The 19,881-nt window shown below is 40.0% G+C and overlaps 1 protein-coding gene across 5 annotated transcripts in view; it reads right to left on the reverse strand.

Moving 5' to 3' along the window:
- Cnbd2 (cyclic nucleotide binding domain containing 2) overlaps window positions 1-19,881 on the reverse strand; it is a 70,581-nt gene that overhangs the window by 35,118 nt on the left and 15,582 nt on the right. For 4 of the 5 annotated variants that reach the window (XM_048811047.1, XM_048811046.1, XM_015481110.2 and 1 more), the window contains 6 exons: window positions 15,293-15,430; window positions 12,571-12,624; window positions 10,957-11,120; window positions 7,178-7,334; window positions 6,535-6,686; window positions 3,078-3,216 (listed from right to left, as the gene is read on the reverse strand). In XM_048811047.1, coding sequence (XP_048667004.1) covers window positions 3,078-3,216; window positions 6,535-6,686; window positions 7,178-7,334; window positions 10,957-11,120; window positions 12,571-12,624; window positions 15,293-15,430 — 804 coding nt within the window. Of the gene's footprint in view, window positions 1-3,077; window positions 3,217-6,534; window positions 6,687-7,177; window positions 7,335-10,956; window positions 11,121-12,570; window positions 12,625-15,292; window positions 15,431-17,266; window positions 17,333-19,881 lie in introns of those variants that run through there. The other variant, XM_015481119.2, reaches the window with a different exon arrangement.

Raw genomic sequence — 19,881 nt, forward strand, 5'->3', positions numbered from 1 at the left:
CCCAGTATAAAAAAAAAAAAAAAAAAAAAGAGAGTTGTCTGGGGATCTATGGCATTTCATGGCTACAGAGGTGATTACCTTAAAATTTTAGTAAAGAAGCAGCAGATAACAGAGAGGAGAAAAAAATGTGAATTATTCAGTTGGCTTTCAGGGTTCTCTGATTCTAGACTTTTCAACCCATCTCCCACCTCTCCTCAGATGATCATTAGGAGTTTCCAAACTTAGGTAAACCCCAGGCATATTCCTACTGTGTGTATGGCTCCACACTATTCCCCTCAGCTGGCAATGACCTCATCCCACCCCCCTTTGTAAAGGCCCAACTCTTTTTTTAATTTGTAGAGAATGAAAGCCAATTTTTCTTTTAATTTCCCAAGCTTCCTTGAAGTAAATGTTCTGGATGTGATTTGGGTTCCACCAATTCAGTGTACCTGGACCAGGTTTGGGTTTGGAGGTACCAGCAATCCACTTGTTACTGGAGGTGGGGCCTGCAGGAGTGGCTTCTTGAACATGGCAAGGGCAGTAGTACCTGTGACAGTCCAGTTCTGGCCTATGATTTAGAGTTGTCTTGGAGTCATTTTTAGTCCATGGTCTGTTTCTATAGTTCCCCACCACTCCACTCATCAGCAAATCTGTTACAATTTATCATCCTGCAATAAAATGCCTTTCTATTTATATTAGATAAACTTGATTCTGTTCTCCAGGACTGAACCCAGAATAACACACTCCTAGTGGTGTGGTAGGTTTAACAACTTGGCTCTCTGGAAAAATATAACAATATTTGTAAATTTTACTGCTATATAAGTGATGTATCACCACAATTTATAATAAAATATACTACAGTCTTACTGGCAATTCCATATAACCAATCAATTCTTAAGGATGCTTTTGTGGGTACTGGCTGGACTCCTGTATTGATGACCAAACTACAGTTGAAGTTCAACTATGATTTGACAAATGAAACTGCATCCCAATCCACCCTTCCCAATAAGTTTAATGGTACTAAATCTTATTTGTGATCTACTATTTAACTATTTCCCATCTTCACATACATTATATTCATTACATTGAAACTTGTTTTAGGGCTGGGGATGTGGCTCAAGAGGTAGCACGCCCGCCTGGTATGTGTGCGGCCCAGGTTCGATCCTCAGCACCACATACAAAGATGTTGTGTCCACCGAAAACTAAAAAATAAATATTAAAATTCTCTCTCTCTCTATCTCTTTCTCTCTCTAAAAAAAATAAAAAATAAAAACATAGCCACATTAAAAAAAAAAAAAAAGAAACTTGTTTTAGTTTTAACACTACGTATTTCAGAACTTCACTTGTTCACCAAAGATGTAAGTTCCATGATGAATAAAATACTGAGAATGTATACCAGTATACCAGACCTGACTTAGGGTATTTGTTGATTCTCACTGTATAAATAGTACCACCATGCCTGATTTTAAGTTAGCAATGTGAGTTACTGAATGTGGAATTGGGAAGAGGCACACAATTATAAAGTTATTTCTACTATACAGATATAGACGACATGACCTAAAGAGCATAGATAATAGTAAAATGCAGCAACATTAGGAAATGGTGAGTTCTTGGTAATACCTTTGATTCCAATATAATTTATTTAATTATAGGCTTATATAATTTTAATAAGTACTGTGTTTACCAACTCTGAAAATTTGACAATCAGTTCTTACAGGCAGGTATAAGCCAACTCTAGTACACACCCAATCTTGCCCCCTCCTTTTGTCCAGTGGTTCAATACCTTCAAGGCTCATCATCTTCCTTACATCCTACAGGAAGCCTGACTTAAGGCCTCCAGCCTTTGGAGAGTTCCCTCTTCTGAATTCTTAGAACTCAGTTTGCACCTGTCGCTTGGTACTGGCACTGACAACTTTGTCTATGCTCTGATCTAGTGGAGGAGATTATATATAAAAGAGAACCAATTTTTTCCTCTCTGTAGCCCTTCAGATCCTGTACTAATATGTCATGACCTTGGCAAAGACTCAACAAATATCTGTAGTGGTTTAACATGTAAGGAATGACAGGTCAACTCAAATCCCAGCTCCTGAGAAGAGCTTTGGAATCACAGACTGTGCTGAAAAACAAAACAAACAAAAAAAACCCTACTACATCTACTGTGTGACATTGGATAGCCACTCTACCTTCCCATATATCAGTTTCCTCCTCTATTATATGGGAATAATGACCATATTCACCTCTTTGGGTTATTGTGAGACTGGAATGATTTAAAGCATGTAAAGCATGGCCAAAGATCTTATCTGTAGTTTTAGTTACCTACAGTTTACTATAGTACAAAAATATCAAATGAAAATTTCCAAAAATATACAATTTGTAAGTTTTAAACTGTATACCAATCTGAGTAACATGATTAAATCTATTGCTATCCTGCTCTGTTCTTCCTAGGATGTGACCCATCCTTTTGTCCAGCATTTTCCATGTTACCCAGTTAGTCACTTGTAAGTTGTCTTGGTTATCAGATTGAATGTCCCAGAATCACAGTGTTTTGTGTTCAAATAACTTTTATTTTACTTAATAATAGTCTCAAAGCAGAAGAGAAGTGATGCTGGTAATTCAAATATGCTAAAGAGAATCTATAAAGAGCTTTTTTAAGTACCATCTCACATCATCACAGTAAGAGTTACATAAGTACAATAACATATTTTAATAGAGCACAATCTCATAACTTTCATTATGGTATGTTATTATTGTTCTATTTTATGATTATTGTTAATATTTTACTGTGCCTAATCTATAAATTAAACTTTATCATATGTATAGGAAAAGACACAATACAAAGAGGGTTAGGTATATCCAGTTTCAGACATCTACTGGAGGTCTTGGAATGTATCTCCCCCCCATAATAGGGTACTACTATATATCCTAAAGTTTACAGCAACCCTTCACATCCAACATGATGTGAAGTATGATGCTTGCCTGTTCCAGCTAGGACATGGTAAGTCAGAAAAGGAACAGGACTCAAACACTGCCTGTCTGGCCACAGGCCACTATGCTGGATACACACTTCCCAGCTTCATCTCCAACCCCAGACTTCTCACCTTGCAGATCAACATGACGAAGGAGGACTCAACAAAGTCTTTTTCGATCAGCTGCCCATATGAGTACTTCTCTATCTTCCCCAAGGTTACTAGCTGCCAGAGCTTCTCATCAGACCACGATTGAAAAAGATCCAGCTTTCTGAGGGGAAATGGCTGTTAGAATTCATCACCTTTGTTGGGCACAGTAGCACATGATTATAATCCTAGCAGCTCAGGAGGCTGAGGCAGGAGGACTGCAAGTTCAAAACCAGCCTCAGAAACTCGGCAAGGCCCTAAGCAACTAGTAAAAACCTATCTCTAAATAAAAAATTTTAAATAAACGAATAATGGGCTGGGGATATGGGTCAGTGATTAAGTGCCCCTGGGTTCAATCCCTGGTACCAAAAAAAAAAAAATCCCCTTTATCATACAAGGCTCCCAGATCTTAATACTCTCCAGAAAGGGAACTCACCTCACTCTTCAACTCTTAAAATATCTAGGTGGAAGATTTTACCACCACCCACTCCGTGCCTTAGCCCACAGCCAATCTTCTACATCTTCTCAAGGCCTCCCCTCTAGATAAGTGCCCCTCCTTTGCTGCTATTCAGATACCTCTGGGTGATCCAGCTCTCTGTTTTTCTCATTTCTGCTCCTCCCTTCAGGAACCTTCTCCCCAGTCCATCCTTGCTGTTCCATCCCAACCACGTGGCTCACTAAGCTAACCCTACATTCCAAGGACTATCCTCCAGGATAGTTCCTTACTTCAGCTCACAGACTATCTGGTACCCTGCCCAGCAGTCCTGGTCCTACCTTTGGCTTCAAACCCATCTCCCTCTGCCTTAATGGCTTCAAATACTCAATTCTAGGTTGGGTAAACAGGGAACATCTGAACTCTCCTCTTTGCCAGTTGCTCCCTGTAGTTGAAGGCCTATCCTACAGTGATAGCTTCTTCCCCTGACCTTGTGTACCACTAGTTATGGGCTTGCCTTCCCTCATATGTGACCCATCAGGCTGTTCTCAGTCCCAACAGGTTATGGGCTCAGAATTGACTACATTAGTCAATTCAGGTTAACTCAAGATAACTCAGGCCTCAAAAGTGCTGAGTTCATTTCTAGTGCCAATGAGAAGAGGTTCAGTGCCATGTTCAAAGGCACAAGGGCCTGGAGAGACAGGAGAAAAGTAAGGCCACCACAGGAAGAGTACCTCCTAATGTGCCATGTATAGGACCACAACCTTCTCATGATCATCTCATTCCATCCTTACAATGAACTTTACCCCCTTTTACAATGAATCATTACCCCCATTTTATAGAACAGAAGGCTAAAGCTCAGAGAAATGAAGTGAACTACCCAGAGTCACATCACTGATAAGCCTGTTAAACAGAATTTGTGTAAGTCCATGGGAAATTAAAATCCATGTATGTATAATATGTCTAAATACACTCTACTGTCATGTATATCTAAAAAGAATTTGGACTGGGCTCCTACAATGGATCCACAGACCAACCCAATAAAGTCTAATTACATAACCAAGTTTTAGCTGGGTGCAGAAGGCCCTATATTAGCCAGTTAGCTTACTACACTGTAGATAATTATTTTAAATGTATTCAATTGACTGGTTGACTGACTAGGGTATAGCCAGTTTTCTATGCCTCATTTCTGCTTTCCTATCAATAGTGTCTGTTCATACTGGTGACTAGAGTTCTTAAAACCCACTTTGATTCTGGGAGCTGCCTGATTTTCAAACTGTTTTTCTTTTGTTTTGCTTTATTCAAATAATCTCTACTAAATTTAATTGGTCTAGGGAATTTTCCTTTTAACAAGCCTATTATGGTTTGGATATGAGATGTCTCTGAAAGCTTATGTGTGAGATAGTGCAAAAATGTTCATAGTTGAAATGAGTAGATTATGAAAGCTGTAACCTCATCAGTGGTTAACCAATTTGATGGATTAATAATATGAAGGTACTACTATACAAGGTGGTAACTATAAGCAGGTAGGGTAAAGCTGGAGGAAGGAGGTCACTGGGGGCTCGTCTTTGGAGTTTTATTTTGTCCCTGGCACCTCTCCTTCTGCTTCCTGGCTGCCATAAGCTGAGCGGTTTTCCTCTGCCATGCCCTTCTGCCATGGTGTTCTGCCTCACCTCAGACTCAGAGCAATGGAGTCTTCTGATGATGGTCTGAATCTCTGAAATGGTGAGCCCAAAATAAAATTTGCCTCTTCTAACTTTTTTTTTTTAGGTCTTTAAAAAATTCTTTTTAGATATACATGGCAGTAGAGTGTATTTAGACTTATTATACATATATGGAGTATGATTTCCCATTCTTGTGGTTGTACATGATGCGGAACTACGCTGGTCACGTATTTGTATATGAACATAGGAAAGTTATGTCCAATTCATTCTACTGTCTTTCCTATTTCCATCACCCCCTTCCCTTCCCTCATTCTTCTTTGCCTAACCCAATGACCTTCTATATTCTTTCCCCCACATCCCCCAACTTGTTTTTGTCAGGTATTTTGGTCACAGCAATGAAAAGCTGACTAACATAAAGCCTAGGAGCTGAAATTGGAAGTCAGACATATTTTTCCAGTTTCAGAAGATGAACTGCATCTCCTTTCAGAACTAATTCCCCATTTTTCCAGGCTCCATACCCTTCATGAAACTACCTCTTTCAGAGAAGACCAGACCCCTTTGCCCAGAACACTTCCATATAGCTGTGCAACCCTGCAATCTGTATTTTCACAGCCAGTGCAGATAATGTCATTTGGGTTTCCTCTCTTCCACATAAAAGCAAATAACCAAAGAACAAATAGGTTTAGTTTATACATCTTTATGTGGTCTTTCAGAAAGTACTCAAAACAAAAATCTTGTGCTATATATGAGTTCTGCTTTTAGGTTGTTATATAGAGTACCTAGAGTACTTTATATCCTGTTATTCATTTTATTCAATATTTATTTGTTAATGTGTCTGGCACCATGACAACATGAGGATACAACAGTGAAAAAGACAAATCTTGTCCTGGCCACCACATTGCTTATAGTCTGATGGGGCATATAAGCTATAAAGAAACTATCATGCAACGAAGAATTACAGTATAGACAGGGATTTTAAAGAAACAGGAAGCAAGAAAAGCACAGATGGAGCATCTTTTCTATTCTGGGTCAAGGAAAGGTGACGTGAATTAGTGAAGCTCAGGGACTTCTGAATCAGACACGCCAGGCATATCATCAAATTGAGCCTTGGTTTTCTCATAAAACTGAGAAACTTGGTTCTATAAACTGAGGAAAGTAAGAGAAACAATCTCATGGGTTTAAATGTAAGATTAGATGCAACAAGTGGTACAAAGTTCTTGGCACCCTGCCTGACCCAACAAGAACTCAATCTTCATTATGTATTCTTGTATGTTTCCCATCATGCCTAGGACAAAGGCAAGCACTAATAAACAAAGAAGGGTAAAAAGATGTTGAATGGAGTTACCTAAAAAATTCAAATCGACTCTCAGCATCCTTTTGAACTTCTTCATCCAGCTTATTAGCCAGGAAATCCTCCCTGTCAACAACCAGGAACTCTGTGTCCTCAAAGCAGACCACAGTGGCCCTCCTTGTTCCTGTATTCAGAAGGCTCATTTCCTGTTGGGTGGTTAGAGACAAGGGCACACGTGAGCACCTCCAGTGTCCTGCTCATACCCCTGTACACATTTTCCATTTCCCCCTGAACTCTTTCCTCCCCAGAATGCAGGCTCATTGGCCTCCTCCATACTCCTGCTTGTTCCCTCACTGTGCCCCACTCTTCATTGCTGCTTGTAGAAAATGAGGCAACAGGTCTAAATAGGCCAGCGAGGAAACTGGAGAGGCCTCATGGAGGCCATCCAGTCACTGAATTTCTGAGAGGTTATATGGGGAACATGCTCCTTTATCATGAGACAAAAAGGTTAACTTTGGACATTACCTGGTCCAACTCACTCATAATATATATGACATGTAAGGACACTGAGACCCACATGGATCAGTGACTTGCACAGAGTGTAAGGCAGGACAGGGCCTGGTCAAGAATTTTGAGCAAGACTCTTGGCACACTCCTAACCCCAGGTCAGGAAGCCATACCCTTCCCCTGGACTTACCCCGAAACAGCTGCCCCTGTGCAGCAATGTTGGATGGGGGTCTAGGAAGGCACTGCTGCCATCTTCATCCTCAGTCACTGCAACTATACCCACATAGATGAAATAAAAGCTGCTACCCCTCTGTCCCTTCTTGAGAATCACACGCCTACGGCCAAACCTGGGAAAAAAACATGGCCAGTTGACCCGGTAACAAGAGGGAAAAGCTCTGAACTGGTTGTGCTCTTTGCTCTGGGGTATGAAAGCACAGACCTGGACTAGAAGAAACTTCAGAACAGCCCAGTTCCTGTCCTTCAAGTTAGACCCCCTTCACTAATACCTAACCAGCTGCCTACCTTAGTTAGACTGAAGTCTTCTTACAGCAGAGCCTTGGCCAGACTTGTTCATGCTGTATGTGCTTAGACACATGGTAAATGCTAAGTGAACAGCAGTTGAGTAATAAAGAAACATGAAAGCAATGGATGGGTCAACAGAGAAGCTAAATGATTATGAGCCCTTTAGAGTCAGATTAGCATCCAAATCCTATGTATGATCTTGGCTGTGTGACACTGGGAAGCTCAGGGTCCCTCTCTGACCTTCAGTTTCTCTTATCTATAAGATACAAATGAGCATGCCTGGAAAGAGAGAGGTCAATAGTCTTATTATGATCCCCAGTAGCTTACTACCCAACTGCACACCCTTAGGATAGAAGTACCCTGGCCTAGAGCAAACTAGGATTTAGTTCTTAAACTCAGACCCCACAGATGTTTCAGGAAAAGCCAATCTGGTTCAGGAAGAACTAATGCCAAGGCTACGACTTTGAGTGATTGGGAAGAGGTATTCTTTTTTTCCCACTGGAGTAAGACTGGATAGAAGTTAGAAGCTAGGACTATGGCAGCCAACTTGCTTGGATGAGGGGAGAGGGTGACTGACAGGGAGTTTTTTTTTGTTGTTGTTGTTGTTTTTGTTTTTAAGATAATGATGAACCTTTATTTTATTCATTTATTTATATGTGGTACTGAAAATCGAACCCAGTGCTTTGCGCATGCTAGGCAAGTGCTCTACCACTGAGCCACAACTATAGCCCCTGACAGGGAGATTTATATGAGTGAAGAATCAAGAGATAGGGAGAGAGACAGAAAAACATTGGATCCTGATAACACTGAGTCCCTAAATCCAGCTGAGCCTGAAGCTGAAGAAACATCCCAGGACTTTTAATAGCCACCAATGCATTCCCTTGGGCTGTTTTCTCAGATTTGCAAATGGGAGAGAATCCTGTCTAAGCTGCTAATTCCAGTTCCAGAAATAATAAACAACCATCAGAGGGCTTTAATGATCACCACTTGCTTGATTTTCCCCCAGATCTTATTACCATCCTCAATCAAATCCATATTATCATCCTTATTTCTCTGATGAAGATACTGAGGCTCAGAAAAGTTAAGTGGCTTAGCTGAGATCACACTGGGGCAGATGGGGCATCAAATTCCTGAGCTTCAAGCAAAGTACCTTTGGCACCACTCTGCTGTGGAGTCTTTACAGACAGTGGTAACCTACTTTTCTTCCTTGGACTAGAACAAAGCAAATGGTCCTCTCTGCATGGAATGTTCTGGTCCATACCTCCATCTACAAGTCAAACTATTCAATTATCTCCTCTTGAAACTTGTGACCAAGCCAGCTTTGCCCTGAACATCACTGGGCATAAAGTATCCCGCACCAGTGATAAAAAAAGCTGACTTGTTGTGTTTATGTCATAGACTGACCAGCATGAAGGAGGATGTCTATGAACTATAATAATCTTATATCCTGGATTTTCAAAATAGGCCTAACCTCAAATATTCTGTTAGGTTGCCCCATAAAGCCATTGAGATGTCCTGGAAATGGTAATATTTCTACATGCCCACCTCTTAGACTTCTTTAGTACAAGTTATTTACATGGTAGTTTTTGTGTCACGGACCTTTGATAGTCTGGTGAAATCTTCATAGAATGATGTTTTAAGTATATAAAATAAAATCCAGCAGAGTGACAGCTGACAAATATTCTTAAAAACCCAAATTTGGGGTATAACAATATATGTATCTTTGCTAAGGCAGTGAATAACAAGATCTAGCAGAAGATAAATGACTACCTTGATTTTAAAGATGTGAACATAAATTATTTTTCAAGAAATCTGCTATAGGGCTGGGGTTGTAACTCAGAGTGCTTGCCTAGCATGTGTGAAGCACTGGGTTCAATCCTGAGCACCACACAAAAATAAATAAAATATAAATAATAAAGGTATTATATCCATCTACAACTAAACATATATATGCGTATATACGTATACACACACACACACACACACACACACACACTTTTAAAAAAGAAATCTGCCATAACTGGAACATGATGTGAAAAATCAAATTTCTTTAATGAAAAAGTATGTTGTTGCTTACCTTTAAGAAAGAAGAAAATGGGGCTGAGGCTGTAGCTCAGTGGTAAAGTGCTTGCCTCGAATGTGTGAGGCACTGGGTTCAATCCAGCACCACATTAAAAATAAATAAATACTATGTGTTCATCTAAACTAAACAAGCATTTTTAAAAAAAAAAAAAAAGGAAGAAAATGATACACTGATAAATTTCATTTAGAGATTAATGAAAATAAAGATTTTTTTTTTTGGTCATTAAAATTAAGATCCCATGGGCATGGTGGCCCATGCTTGTAATTCCAGCAGTTTGTGAGGTTGAGATAGGAGTATCACAAGTTCAAGGCCTTCCTTAGCAAGTTAGCTAGATGCTCAGCAACTTAGTGAGACACTGTTTCAAAATAAAAAATAAAAAGGACTAGGGATGTGGCTCAGTGGTAAAGCACGTCTCGGTTCAATTTCTAGTACCAAAAAAAAAAAAAAAGAAAAAGAAGGAAATTCACAGACCCTATTCTAAGACCTACCTGGATATACAGCATAATCATCTGTGTTCCATTCTGGCTTTTAAAGCCTGGATTTGAGTTTCAGCTCTGCTTCTTATTATCTAGTATAAATTCTGATTTAAATTTGCTTTTGTCCCCTCTGAAATTCATGTTGAAGCTTAATTCCAATGTGGAGTAATAAGAGGATAGAAACTTAATCCTACTATGATGGTTAGATGTAAGGTCTTTGGATGGTGATTAAGATTAGATAAGATTGGGATGGGGGTATAGCTCAGTGGTAGAGAATGCACTTAGTATGTGCAAGACTCAGATTTGATCTCCAGCACAGGGGGAAAAAGATTAGATAAAGTCATACAGATGGAGTCAACATGACAGAATATTGGTATATTTATGAGAGAGCCCGGAAAATATGAATATGTTCTCCCAGTCTCTCACCATATGATTCCTTGGGAGTTGGCCAAAGAGAGAAGGTCATCATCACTAGATGTGGCCCTTTGAATTTAGATCAGACTACGATCCCTCCCTTTTTATATCACTTACCCAGTCTGTAGTATTTTTATTAGCAACATAAAATGGACTAAGACACTGGGTGTCTAGGATAAGTCTTTTCCCTCTCTGACCTCAGTTTCCTCATCTGACAAATGAAGGAAATGGACTTTCAGAGGTTCTTCCTAAAGCCTCTTCAGATTTAACAGCTCATTAAATCTAAGATTCAGTAAGTGAATAAAATAAGCTGTGCTGTCACCATAACAGTAAGCACCCAGGAAAACTGACAGACTTCATTGCTGATACTCTTCAGAGGGGTGGGTAGAACCTGCCACACCTTCTCAGTCAGGCTCTTCCTGCCCAGCCCAGTCCCACCCAAGCCCAGGGGCCAGAGGTATGCCCCTCTCTGACCTTTCAAAGCGCATGACCTTGGCCAAGAGCAGTTGTAGGGGCTCTGTATAGTTCCGGTAGCTATCCACAACCTGTAGAACATTGCGGAGAGCCTGGATCTCCTGTTCTGTCCTCCAGGAAGGCTTCTTCTGCGTGATCTGAATGGCCCTTGGAGGGAAGTGACCCTAAGGAGAGAGGCCCAGAGTGACAGAGGACAAGCAGTTTCTCCCCACATTCCTGCTTGTATGCTTTCCTGTATCCCCATACAATAATGGCTGACATATACTGAATGCTTAGGGTTTGCCAGACATTGGGATAAGCATCTTACACACTCATCTCACTGCATCCCCATTCAGTCCAAGAATCATTTTGCCCATTTGAAAAATGAAAATACTCAGGCAGAATTATGAGCAGATCTGCCACATGCCAAAGTTCAAAACTCCCAGGCAATTTGGGCTCCTCAGACTCCAGGGACCCTGCAGCATCCTTTCAGCACAAGCACATTGGTAATCAGAGAACTTTGCTCACGTCTTAGTCAAGATGTTCTCAGTACTGGAACTAATCACACATGACTCACTAGATTGCCACCTATAAGCCTTGCCTATAACAATGGATTTTTCCCTGTGTGCCCTCTTCTATCCATCAACTGCTTTGCCCAGAATTGCCCTCAGCTCTAGAGTTCTGTGGCTCTCAGACAGGACCCCACATAAAACTTGGGTAATCTTCAATGCCCAATGTCAGACACTGGCTGGTCTTGAAATCTAAAGAAATACAGAATTTGGAAGACTTACTTGATTATGCTTCATTAATGAGAGGACATAAGAAATAAGATTATGTCCAGGAGAAGCAGGCAATAGAAACCATACTTTGGCTCCAAAAGGGTGAGGGGAAGAACAAGGATGGGCACAGGTGGTTCTAGTACCAATTTTAAGGTTCTGTTTTTTTCCTCTTTCCCTGAGAGAAAAATCAACATGGCTACTCTAAGACCAGGGTCAAGTTAGGCTGCATTAATGCAAACTTCAAATCTTCCTATAACTAGGTAGTTTCCTTTAAATTTAAACTGGAATTTAAATTTTAATTTAACATCTAAGATTTGGTGGGTAGAAGTAAGGAAGATAATAATGATGCCTGAAATTTAGAGAATAAGTCACATAGTGTAAAGCCTCACACAGATATAAAGCCATTCCCTCATCAAATGAAAAAACTTAAAGGGCATCCAACACCCATATGGGGGCAGGTGTGCCAGACATCTCTCAGAGTGCTCATCACAGAACCAGAATTCTCACTCAGGTCAAGAATTTTTCCACCACCTGGCTTCCTTCTCCTTTGTCTGGGTCTCTCACATCCTATTTTGCTTTCTTTCGTTTTCCCATGAGTCCAAACCCAGAAACTCTGCTATTCAGTGACAACTGGTTCCACTCAGTTATTCAGTGACAACAGGTGCTCACAGTCTTAGAATGCCAGGGCTGGACAAGGTCACTAAAATCATCTATAGATGAGGAAAGTAAGTGGCTCAGTGGTGACATAATGGATAAGTGGCAGAGTCTGGACCAAAACCAGCTCTCCTGATACCTAGTGCTTCTTTGGCTATAATACAAACAGAACATCCCCCCACTATATTACAGGTGTGCATACCTCCTCAGCAACAAAGTCCTCGGTATCAAATATAATTCGGCCTTGCTTCTTTTTCTGAAAGAAATGAGGCAGGGAGAGAAAGGAGAGTCAGTAAGACTACTCCCGGAATTCTGTATCTGAGATCCTTCTGTGTACCTGAACCACTACAGTGGGCAGGAAGCAATAAGAAATGCCCTACCAGCTGGCCCTTCTATGTAAAAAGCCTCAACACAGCATACACCCATAATCTCAACAACTCAGGAGGTTTAGGCAGAAAGACTGCAAGTTCGAGGCCAGCCTCAGCAATATAAAAAGACCCTGTCTGGGGATGTAGTTCAGTGGTTAAGAGTGCCCCTGGATTCAATCCCCAGCACTAAAAAAAAAAAAAAAAAAACCCTAACTCAGCACTACACTGTTTTCCAGCCATAGCCATCAACATTATTGTGAAGGCAGAGAAAGGAAGAAAGGGTACAGAGAAAATAGATGATGAAGAGAGAAAAGGAAGAGGGAAAAGAAGAAAACAAACAAGAAAATATATATAGAAAAAGAGCAGGGATAAAAAGGAACAAATGAAGCAAGCTTTGTAAAATGTGTACAGTGAGCCAAGCATGACACACCTTTTTTACCTTACTCTGTTTAGTCATTAGAACAAAGCCCTATTTTGGGCTTGAGGTGAGTGAAGGAACTTTTTAAAGGACCTCACAGCAAATAAGTGGGCCAGGTGGATCTGAACCCAGGCTTTTCCTGGAGCATGGCCAGGAGAAGGGGTAACAGATCTCTGGGATGATCTAATCCAACCCTACCTTCTGACAGATGAACAGAGGATGTGGAGAGTAGAGAAAAATAGAAAGCGGGGAAGGAAAAAAAACAAGGCCCTGACCATCATTCTGGGTCAAACCAGGAAGCTCATTCTCTTAGGGGTATATCTCATACTATTCCCTACATCCCGCTGAGATCCCTGAATACCCCCCACCCTACCACAATTTAGCATTTTTGTATCCATGCAATGCTTCTCAGGGAGGCCACTGAAAGAAGTGGTGATGCTCTAAAATATTGATTTACTTTTAACTGAAAACCAGCCTCTGGCTGTCTACCTTACTTTGTGCTCCAGTCCCTAGCTCTCCACCTGACCCCTGGTAGACTGCCCTTGCAAAGCTTCTGCTCAGCCCAAAGTCACTCCGCGTGGCAATGTAGTTAGGTTTAGCTTCATGCTAAGCCTAAATCTGGGTCTTTAGCTTCCAACTTAAGCATGCAGCAGCCTGCATCTCCTGGGGAGCCCCCTGATCTCCAGGGCTCATTGCTTCACCACAGCATGCCACCCTGAGAATCAGTTTGTCCTTCCTGGGAGCAAACGTGAGTCTCTCAGGTTATAATTCTATTCCATCTCTTCCCTGTCTAATGGCCCAAATCATGTGGCTATAGATTTCTTTGGCTTGCCAGCATATCTAAAAATAGATAAACCTGAATATATTTTGAAAGGGCATATCTTCCTTCTCCAACTGGCTCATAAGCTCTACACCCTACTATCTATCCATTTCCCGCCCCCCAACCCCAGTACTAGGGATTGAAGGCACTCTACCAGTAAGCTACATTTCCAGTCTTTTTTTATTTTGAAACAGGGTCTTGCTAAGCTGTTCAGGCTGGCCTCGAACATATAATCCTCCTGCCTCAGCCTCCCAAGCTGCTGGGATTACAGGCATATGCCACTGGGCTGGCTTCCCTGCTGTATCTTAACTTAGCTACCACACACATCAGTTAGATCACCTGCTGATCCCTTAGAAACCAACGGAAGGCTACCTTCCTACTCCCCATTACCATCCTCATTCTCCTCTTTAGCCACTATCTTTCAGAAATCACTGTGGGAAATTTCTTGGACAAGATGTGAGGGGTGGAGAGGAGTTCTGGGTCTAATCACTCTTGGCACAAGAAGAAAATAGGCAGGGCTTTTCCACGTATTAGCTGGGGAAATGCTAAAGCCTGGGAACACACCAATGGGAACACAGTAATGACATATCTTCAGGGAACCAGGTCAAGTTAACAGAATGGTGACCAAATTTTCACCATTTCTGAGCCAAAAAGACCCCTGATCTACTACTGGGATAAAATACTTTTAAGTGGGAACTTCTAGAAAGTCTAAAAGCAGGGTCACCACAATGAACATGGCCCTGAAAATGTTCCCTTTTGGGACGATAGGAAAGAAAGTAAAGATGGTATATAATCTGTGGTATTCAGAAAACCCTGGCTCTGTTGTGGCTCCTAGATTCTTTTTGGCTCCTATGATCATGTTTGGAATCAGACCATGTCTTCCTCACTTCTATGTTTCTTTCTATATGCAAAGATGGGTATTAGTAGAACACTGTTAATATACCTATGGAAAAGGAAGGACGAATTCCTTGGTAAGTTTGGAAGGAGAATCTTGGTGTGATCATTTCCTTTTTCTTTCTTCTGAATTCACATTCTGCTAAACATATTGCACTGGAATCCTGCCTCATTCAGCATTGCCTGCCACAAGGCATGAAAGGCTAATTCTGAGGGTATTAGGTAACTCTCTTGCTTGATGATAGAAGTCCCACCTTCTCCAATATAAGTCTGTCATTAATAATAAAAACTGATTGCTGGATCTCATATCTGCTTTGTCCTTTGTCTTTTCTCTCAGCTGATTCTGAGCATGGGCTGGGAAATGGGGTGCTATATATATTATACCTCCTTAAATCCTAACAATCCTATTAAGCCAGATGCTTACATCCCAGAAGGAGAAGAGAGGATGCTTTCTATGAGGGACCTCAATGACTTGATATTCTCGGAATCCCCTGAGTCCTTGGCGGAACATTTTACACACTCGGATCATCATTATGATATCCATGGTAAGTTGGTACAGCCCCTGTGGAAACAAAGCGAACAAGATCAATGGAGATCATCTGTTCTCAATAGTCAAAAGAAGTCTGGATGGCACTGAACAAGATGAAATTTAACAGGATTAAATGCTATGATGTGCTGAAGAAATGGATGCCTGTTGAAATTATGTTGGTAGCTTGAAACTAGCCACAGAGAGAGTATTAATGCCACAGAAATTGGCAACTATTACAAATAAGGGCATTCCTCACTCTAGAAATCAGCATTATAAACACTCACTAACATACTAATACCTAAATGTGAAGTCTTTCACTTTTATCCAGAAAATAAAGGGCACAAGTAACTGCAGACAGCATGAGGTGGGGGGTGACACAAAAAGCCAACATGGCAAAATGTTGATTGAGAGTTCTAATAGATGATCATTACACATTTTTTTCAAGTTTTACATTTAAAAATTTTCATTTAAAAAATGCAAAAATTACATTAAAAACTTCTGTTTACTAACTTCTATTAATAAGCACATCATAAACAAAGTGAAAAGACAAACTGCAGATTGAAAGAATGTATTTGCCATACATATAACTGAAAGGATAACCACGTAGAACTTTTTAAATACTACAATCATACAAAAAATATAATAATCCAATAACAAATGAGCAAAAACTATGAATGAGCAATTCAAAGGAAAATTCTAATCAACTATAAATTATGAAAAGATTTTTAACATCATTAGAAATAAAGGAAATGTAAATTAAAATAATAAGATACTATTTTACACATATTGCAAAAATGGGAAACATGGTATGACAATGTTGTAGAGCAATTTGGAAACATTTTATAAGGTTGAGGATATGTGTAATTCACCATCAAGAAATTATACACGTTATATACATACTTAGAGAAACTCACATGCGCACAAGGAGAGAGCCAGGAGAATGCTCATGGCAGCACTGTTTGTTAAGTGAATGGCTGAAAATAAGTTAAATGTCCATTAGTAGGGGAAGGGACTGACACATTAAGGGACAGTCACAGGACTGAACATAGCACTAGATTGTGTGTATCAATGTAAATAAAGCTGAAATCATTTTGAATGGGGGGGAAGTGAACTATGATGTCATTTAAGGTGTCCTTTTAAAAAAGTGTCCTATGTACACTATATGTTGTTTATGGATATATATATATATACAATAACAAAAATGTAAATAGGAATGATAATACCAAACTCAGGAAAGTAATTACCAGTGAAGAGAAATAGAAGGGCTTTACCTGCAACTGTAGTATTCTATCTCATTAAAAAACTAGATATCTAAAGGAAATATGGGGAAAGGTAATTTATTAATGAGATTAACATTTATTGAGTATAATTTAGTAATGTCAGGCATTATTCTAATATGTATTAACTCACTTAATCCTCAACAGTAAATTTATACAATAAGTTCTAAAAATTATCAGTGCCCTTTTATAGAGGAGAAAACAAAGGCACAGCAAACTGAGGAACTTGCCATGACTAATAGATAATGGAGTTCTAAACCCGAGTCCACAGCTTACTCTATTATTTTACCTTGCTACCCTGCCTTATTCTCTCTGCCTCTAAAGACTGGGTACAGAACAGGACTCTAAGACTCAAGAGTGTGGCCTGGTGCTTGCCCAGTGTCCAGAAGGTAGGAGGCTATAGGGCAGTGGTCAGAATTTAGTCCTTCTGAGCTCCTTCTGGAACACCTTCCTTTGTGCCACGCTGTGACTCCAAAAGGTACAGGGTGGCCACCACTCATCCAAGGTCCCTCCTACCTGCCTGTTCCCCAAAATGCCTGTTTGTTTAATCTCCTTCTCAGCAATTCCCTCAAGAACCCTTGATCCTCCTTACCGGTTCCTCCTTCAGGAGTTGCCAGTAATGAGACACCTTACGTCTCCTCATGGTTCTTGAGTTGGCAAATGATACAATGCATTCAAGGATAATATGACTAATCTTCCCCCAAGGATCCAATTACACTAGAAACAAACAACTTCCCTCAGTGGCATGGAAAGAGTTTCTTCCTCTCCTTATACCCTGCCAACAACAGCTGGAAGCCTCATTCTCAGAATCTACTGATGTCATAATAAGATTCTGGAAGGAGGAGGGGACAATGGAAAGGCACTGAATCTGTGAATCTTTTATTATAAAACACTCATGTCAATTAATCCTCACAAATACCACAAGGTGAGTGAGCTTAATCCCAACTTCATGCTCAAGGACACTAGGGTTCAAAGTGGCTAAATGACTGCAAGAGTCTTGGAGCCATCTTAAAGAAAAGCAGTTTTCTGGGCTAGAGGTAGAAACATCCACTTTAGCCTTGGGATCACTCTGAGACTAAGAACTTGCTAGACCCTGAAGAATGGGTGCATGGTATAGTCCCTGAAGTCTTGTTAAATCAGGATAATCTGGCCAACTCAGCAAAATGGAAGCCCTCAACTTAATGAGGCATCAAATGTTGAAGGAGACAGGTGCGGTGGCTCATGCCTGTAATTTTGGTGGCTAAGGATACTGAGGCAGGAGGATTGCAAGTTCAAAGTCAGCCTCATCAATTTAGCAAGGCCCAAAGCAGTTTAGCATGACCCTGTCCCAAAATAAAAATTTATTTAAAGAGGGGTGTGGCTCAGTAGTTAAGCACCTCTGGGTCAATCCCTGGTATCAAAAAAATAAATAGAGGCTAGGATTGTGGCTCAATGGTAGAGCACTCACCTAGCATGTGCAGAGCCCTGGGTTCAATCCTCATCACCACATAAAAATAAAGAAATAAAATAAGGATATTGTATCCAACTACAATTAAAAAATAAATGTTTAAAAAATAAAAAAATGAACAAACAAAAAATGTTGAAGGGCCTTGGTGACAGAAATGACTCTAGGGTTCTTCTAAAAATAAAGAAGACGGGGGAAAAGTATTTTTTTTTTCTAGAATAAAGATGGCAATTGATTACAGAACCTCAGTTTGCTTTTGCAACAGGATCCTCAGTGGAAAACTGATTTCAAATATCACCAGATCTGCCATTCCTATTTAGCTGGTTTATCTGCTACTCACACCCTGGCCAACCAAGGGAGAAACAGAAGGATACGTAATGCAGTGAAGACAACTGGAAGAAAGACCCAGGTTCTGGGGGTGTTGCTCCGTGGTATAGCAATTGCCTAGCATGCATCTAAAGAAGAGTTATAGTAGGCCTATACATACACATATATATTCACACAAACAAGTGCATGTAAAACTGAGGTCTGTGGATTGTACCTGTGTCAATTTCCTAGTTTTGATATTATACTATAGTCATGTAAGATATTATTTTGGAGGCAAACTGGGTGCAGAATACCAGAGACCTCTCTGTAGTATTTTCACACCTAAGATTCTGTAATAATCTTATCAAAAGGAATTATAACAAAAAGAAATAGCACCAAATCTATGTATACATATTACAAAAAATTGTGGGAGGGATAGGCAGGGAATAAGAAAAACAAATGACAGGTGAAAGACATCAATAAAAAGACGAAAATTAACATGAAATAGATGATAATCATTAACAAAAAAGAACTTAAAGGGCTCAGGACATTGTAGAATGAGATCAAAGCAAGGACACGATATTACAAAGAATAGGGCTGGAGTTGTGGCTCAGTGGTAGAGTGCTTGCCTAGCACGTGTGAGGCCCTGGGCTCAATCCTCAGCACCACGTAAAAATACATAAACAAAATAAAGGTATTGTGTACAACTAAAAAAAATAAATATTTAAAAAAATATTATAAAGAATAAAAAATTTTTAAAATGGAGGAGATAGCACTGACAGAGTTTGGGAAACAAGTATTTTAAAAATCAAAGCATCTGTACACGTGGAAAAATGAGAATTCATACCCTATTTGAATCAAATGTATGATATGTCAAGATCATTGTATTGTCTTGAACAACTAATAAAAAAATAAATAAAATTTTAAAAAAGCATCTCAGAAGTCAAGGTCATTTCAGAAACATCAAAAAGGATGCTGCTGGTCTGGTTGAAAACAGAAGACAGGATTGAAAGAGCAAGTAAAGGAGTTGGAAAGATTAAAAAAGAGCCAAGAGGGACTGCAATTGTGGTTCAGTGGTAGAGCACTTGTCTGTATGTGCTAGGCACTGGGTTCGAGCCTCAAAACCACATAAAAATAAATAAAATAAAAGTATTGTGTTCATCTACAATTAAAAAATATTTTTAAAAAAAGAGCCAAGAAATAATATAGCTAACAAGTACAGGAGAGAGGTGATATAAAAATATGGATTCTTAGCCAGGCATGGTGGTGCCTGTAATCCCAGCAGCTTGGGAGGCAAGGCAGGAGGATCACAAGTTCAAAGTCAGCCGCAGCAACTTAGTGAGGCCCTAAGCAACTCATCAAGACCCTGTCTCTACACATAAAATATTTAAAAGAACTGGGAGTAGTTAAGCACCCCTGAGTTCAATCCCTGGTACCAAAAAAAAAAAAAAAAAGAA

Source organism: Marmota marmota, unplaced genomic scaffold (assembly GCF_001458135.2).
Source record: "Marmota marmota marmota unplaced genomic scaffold, marMar, whole genome shotgun sequence".
Taxonomy (NCBI): domain Eukaryota; kingdom Metazoa; phylum Chordata; class Mammalia; order Rodentia; family Sciuridae; genus Marmota; species Marmota marmota.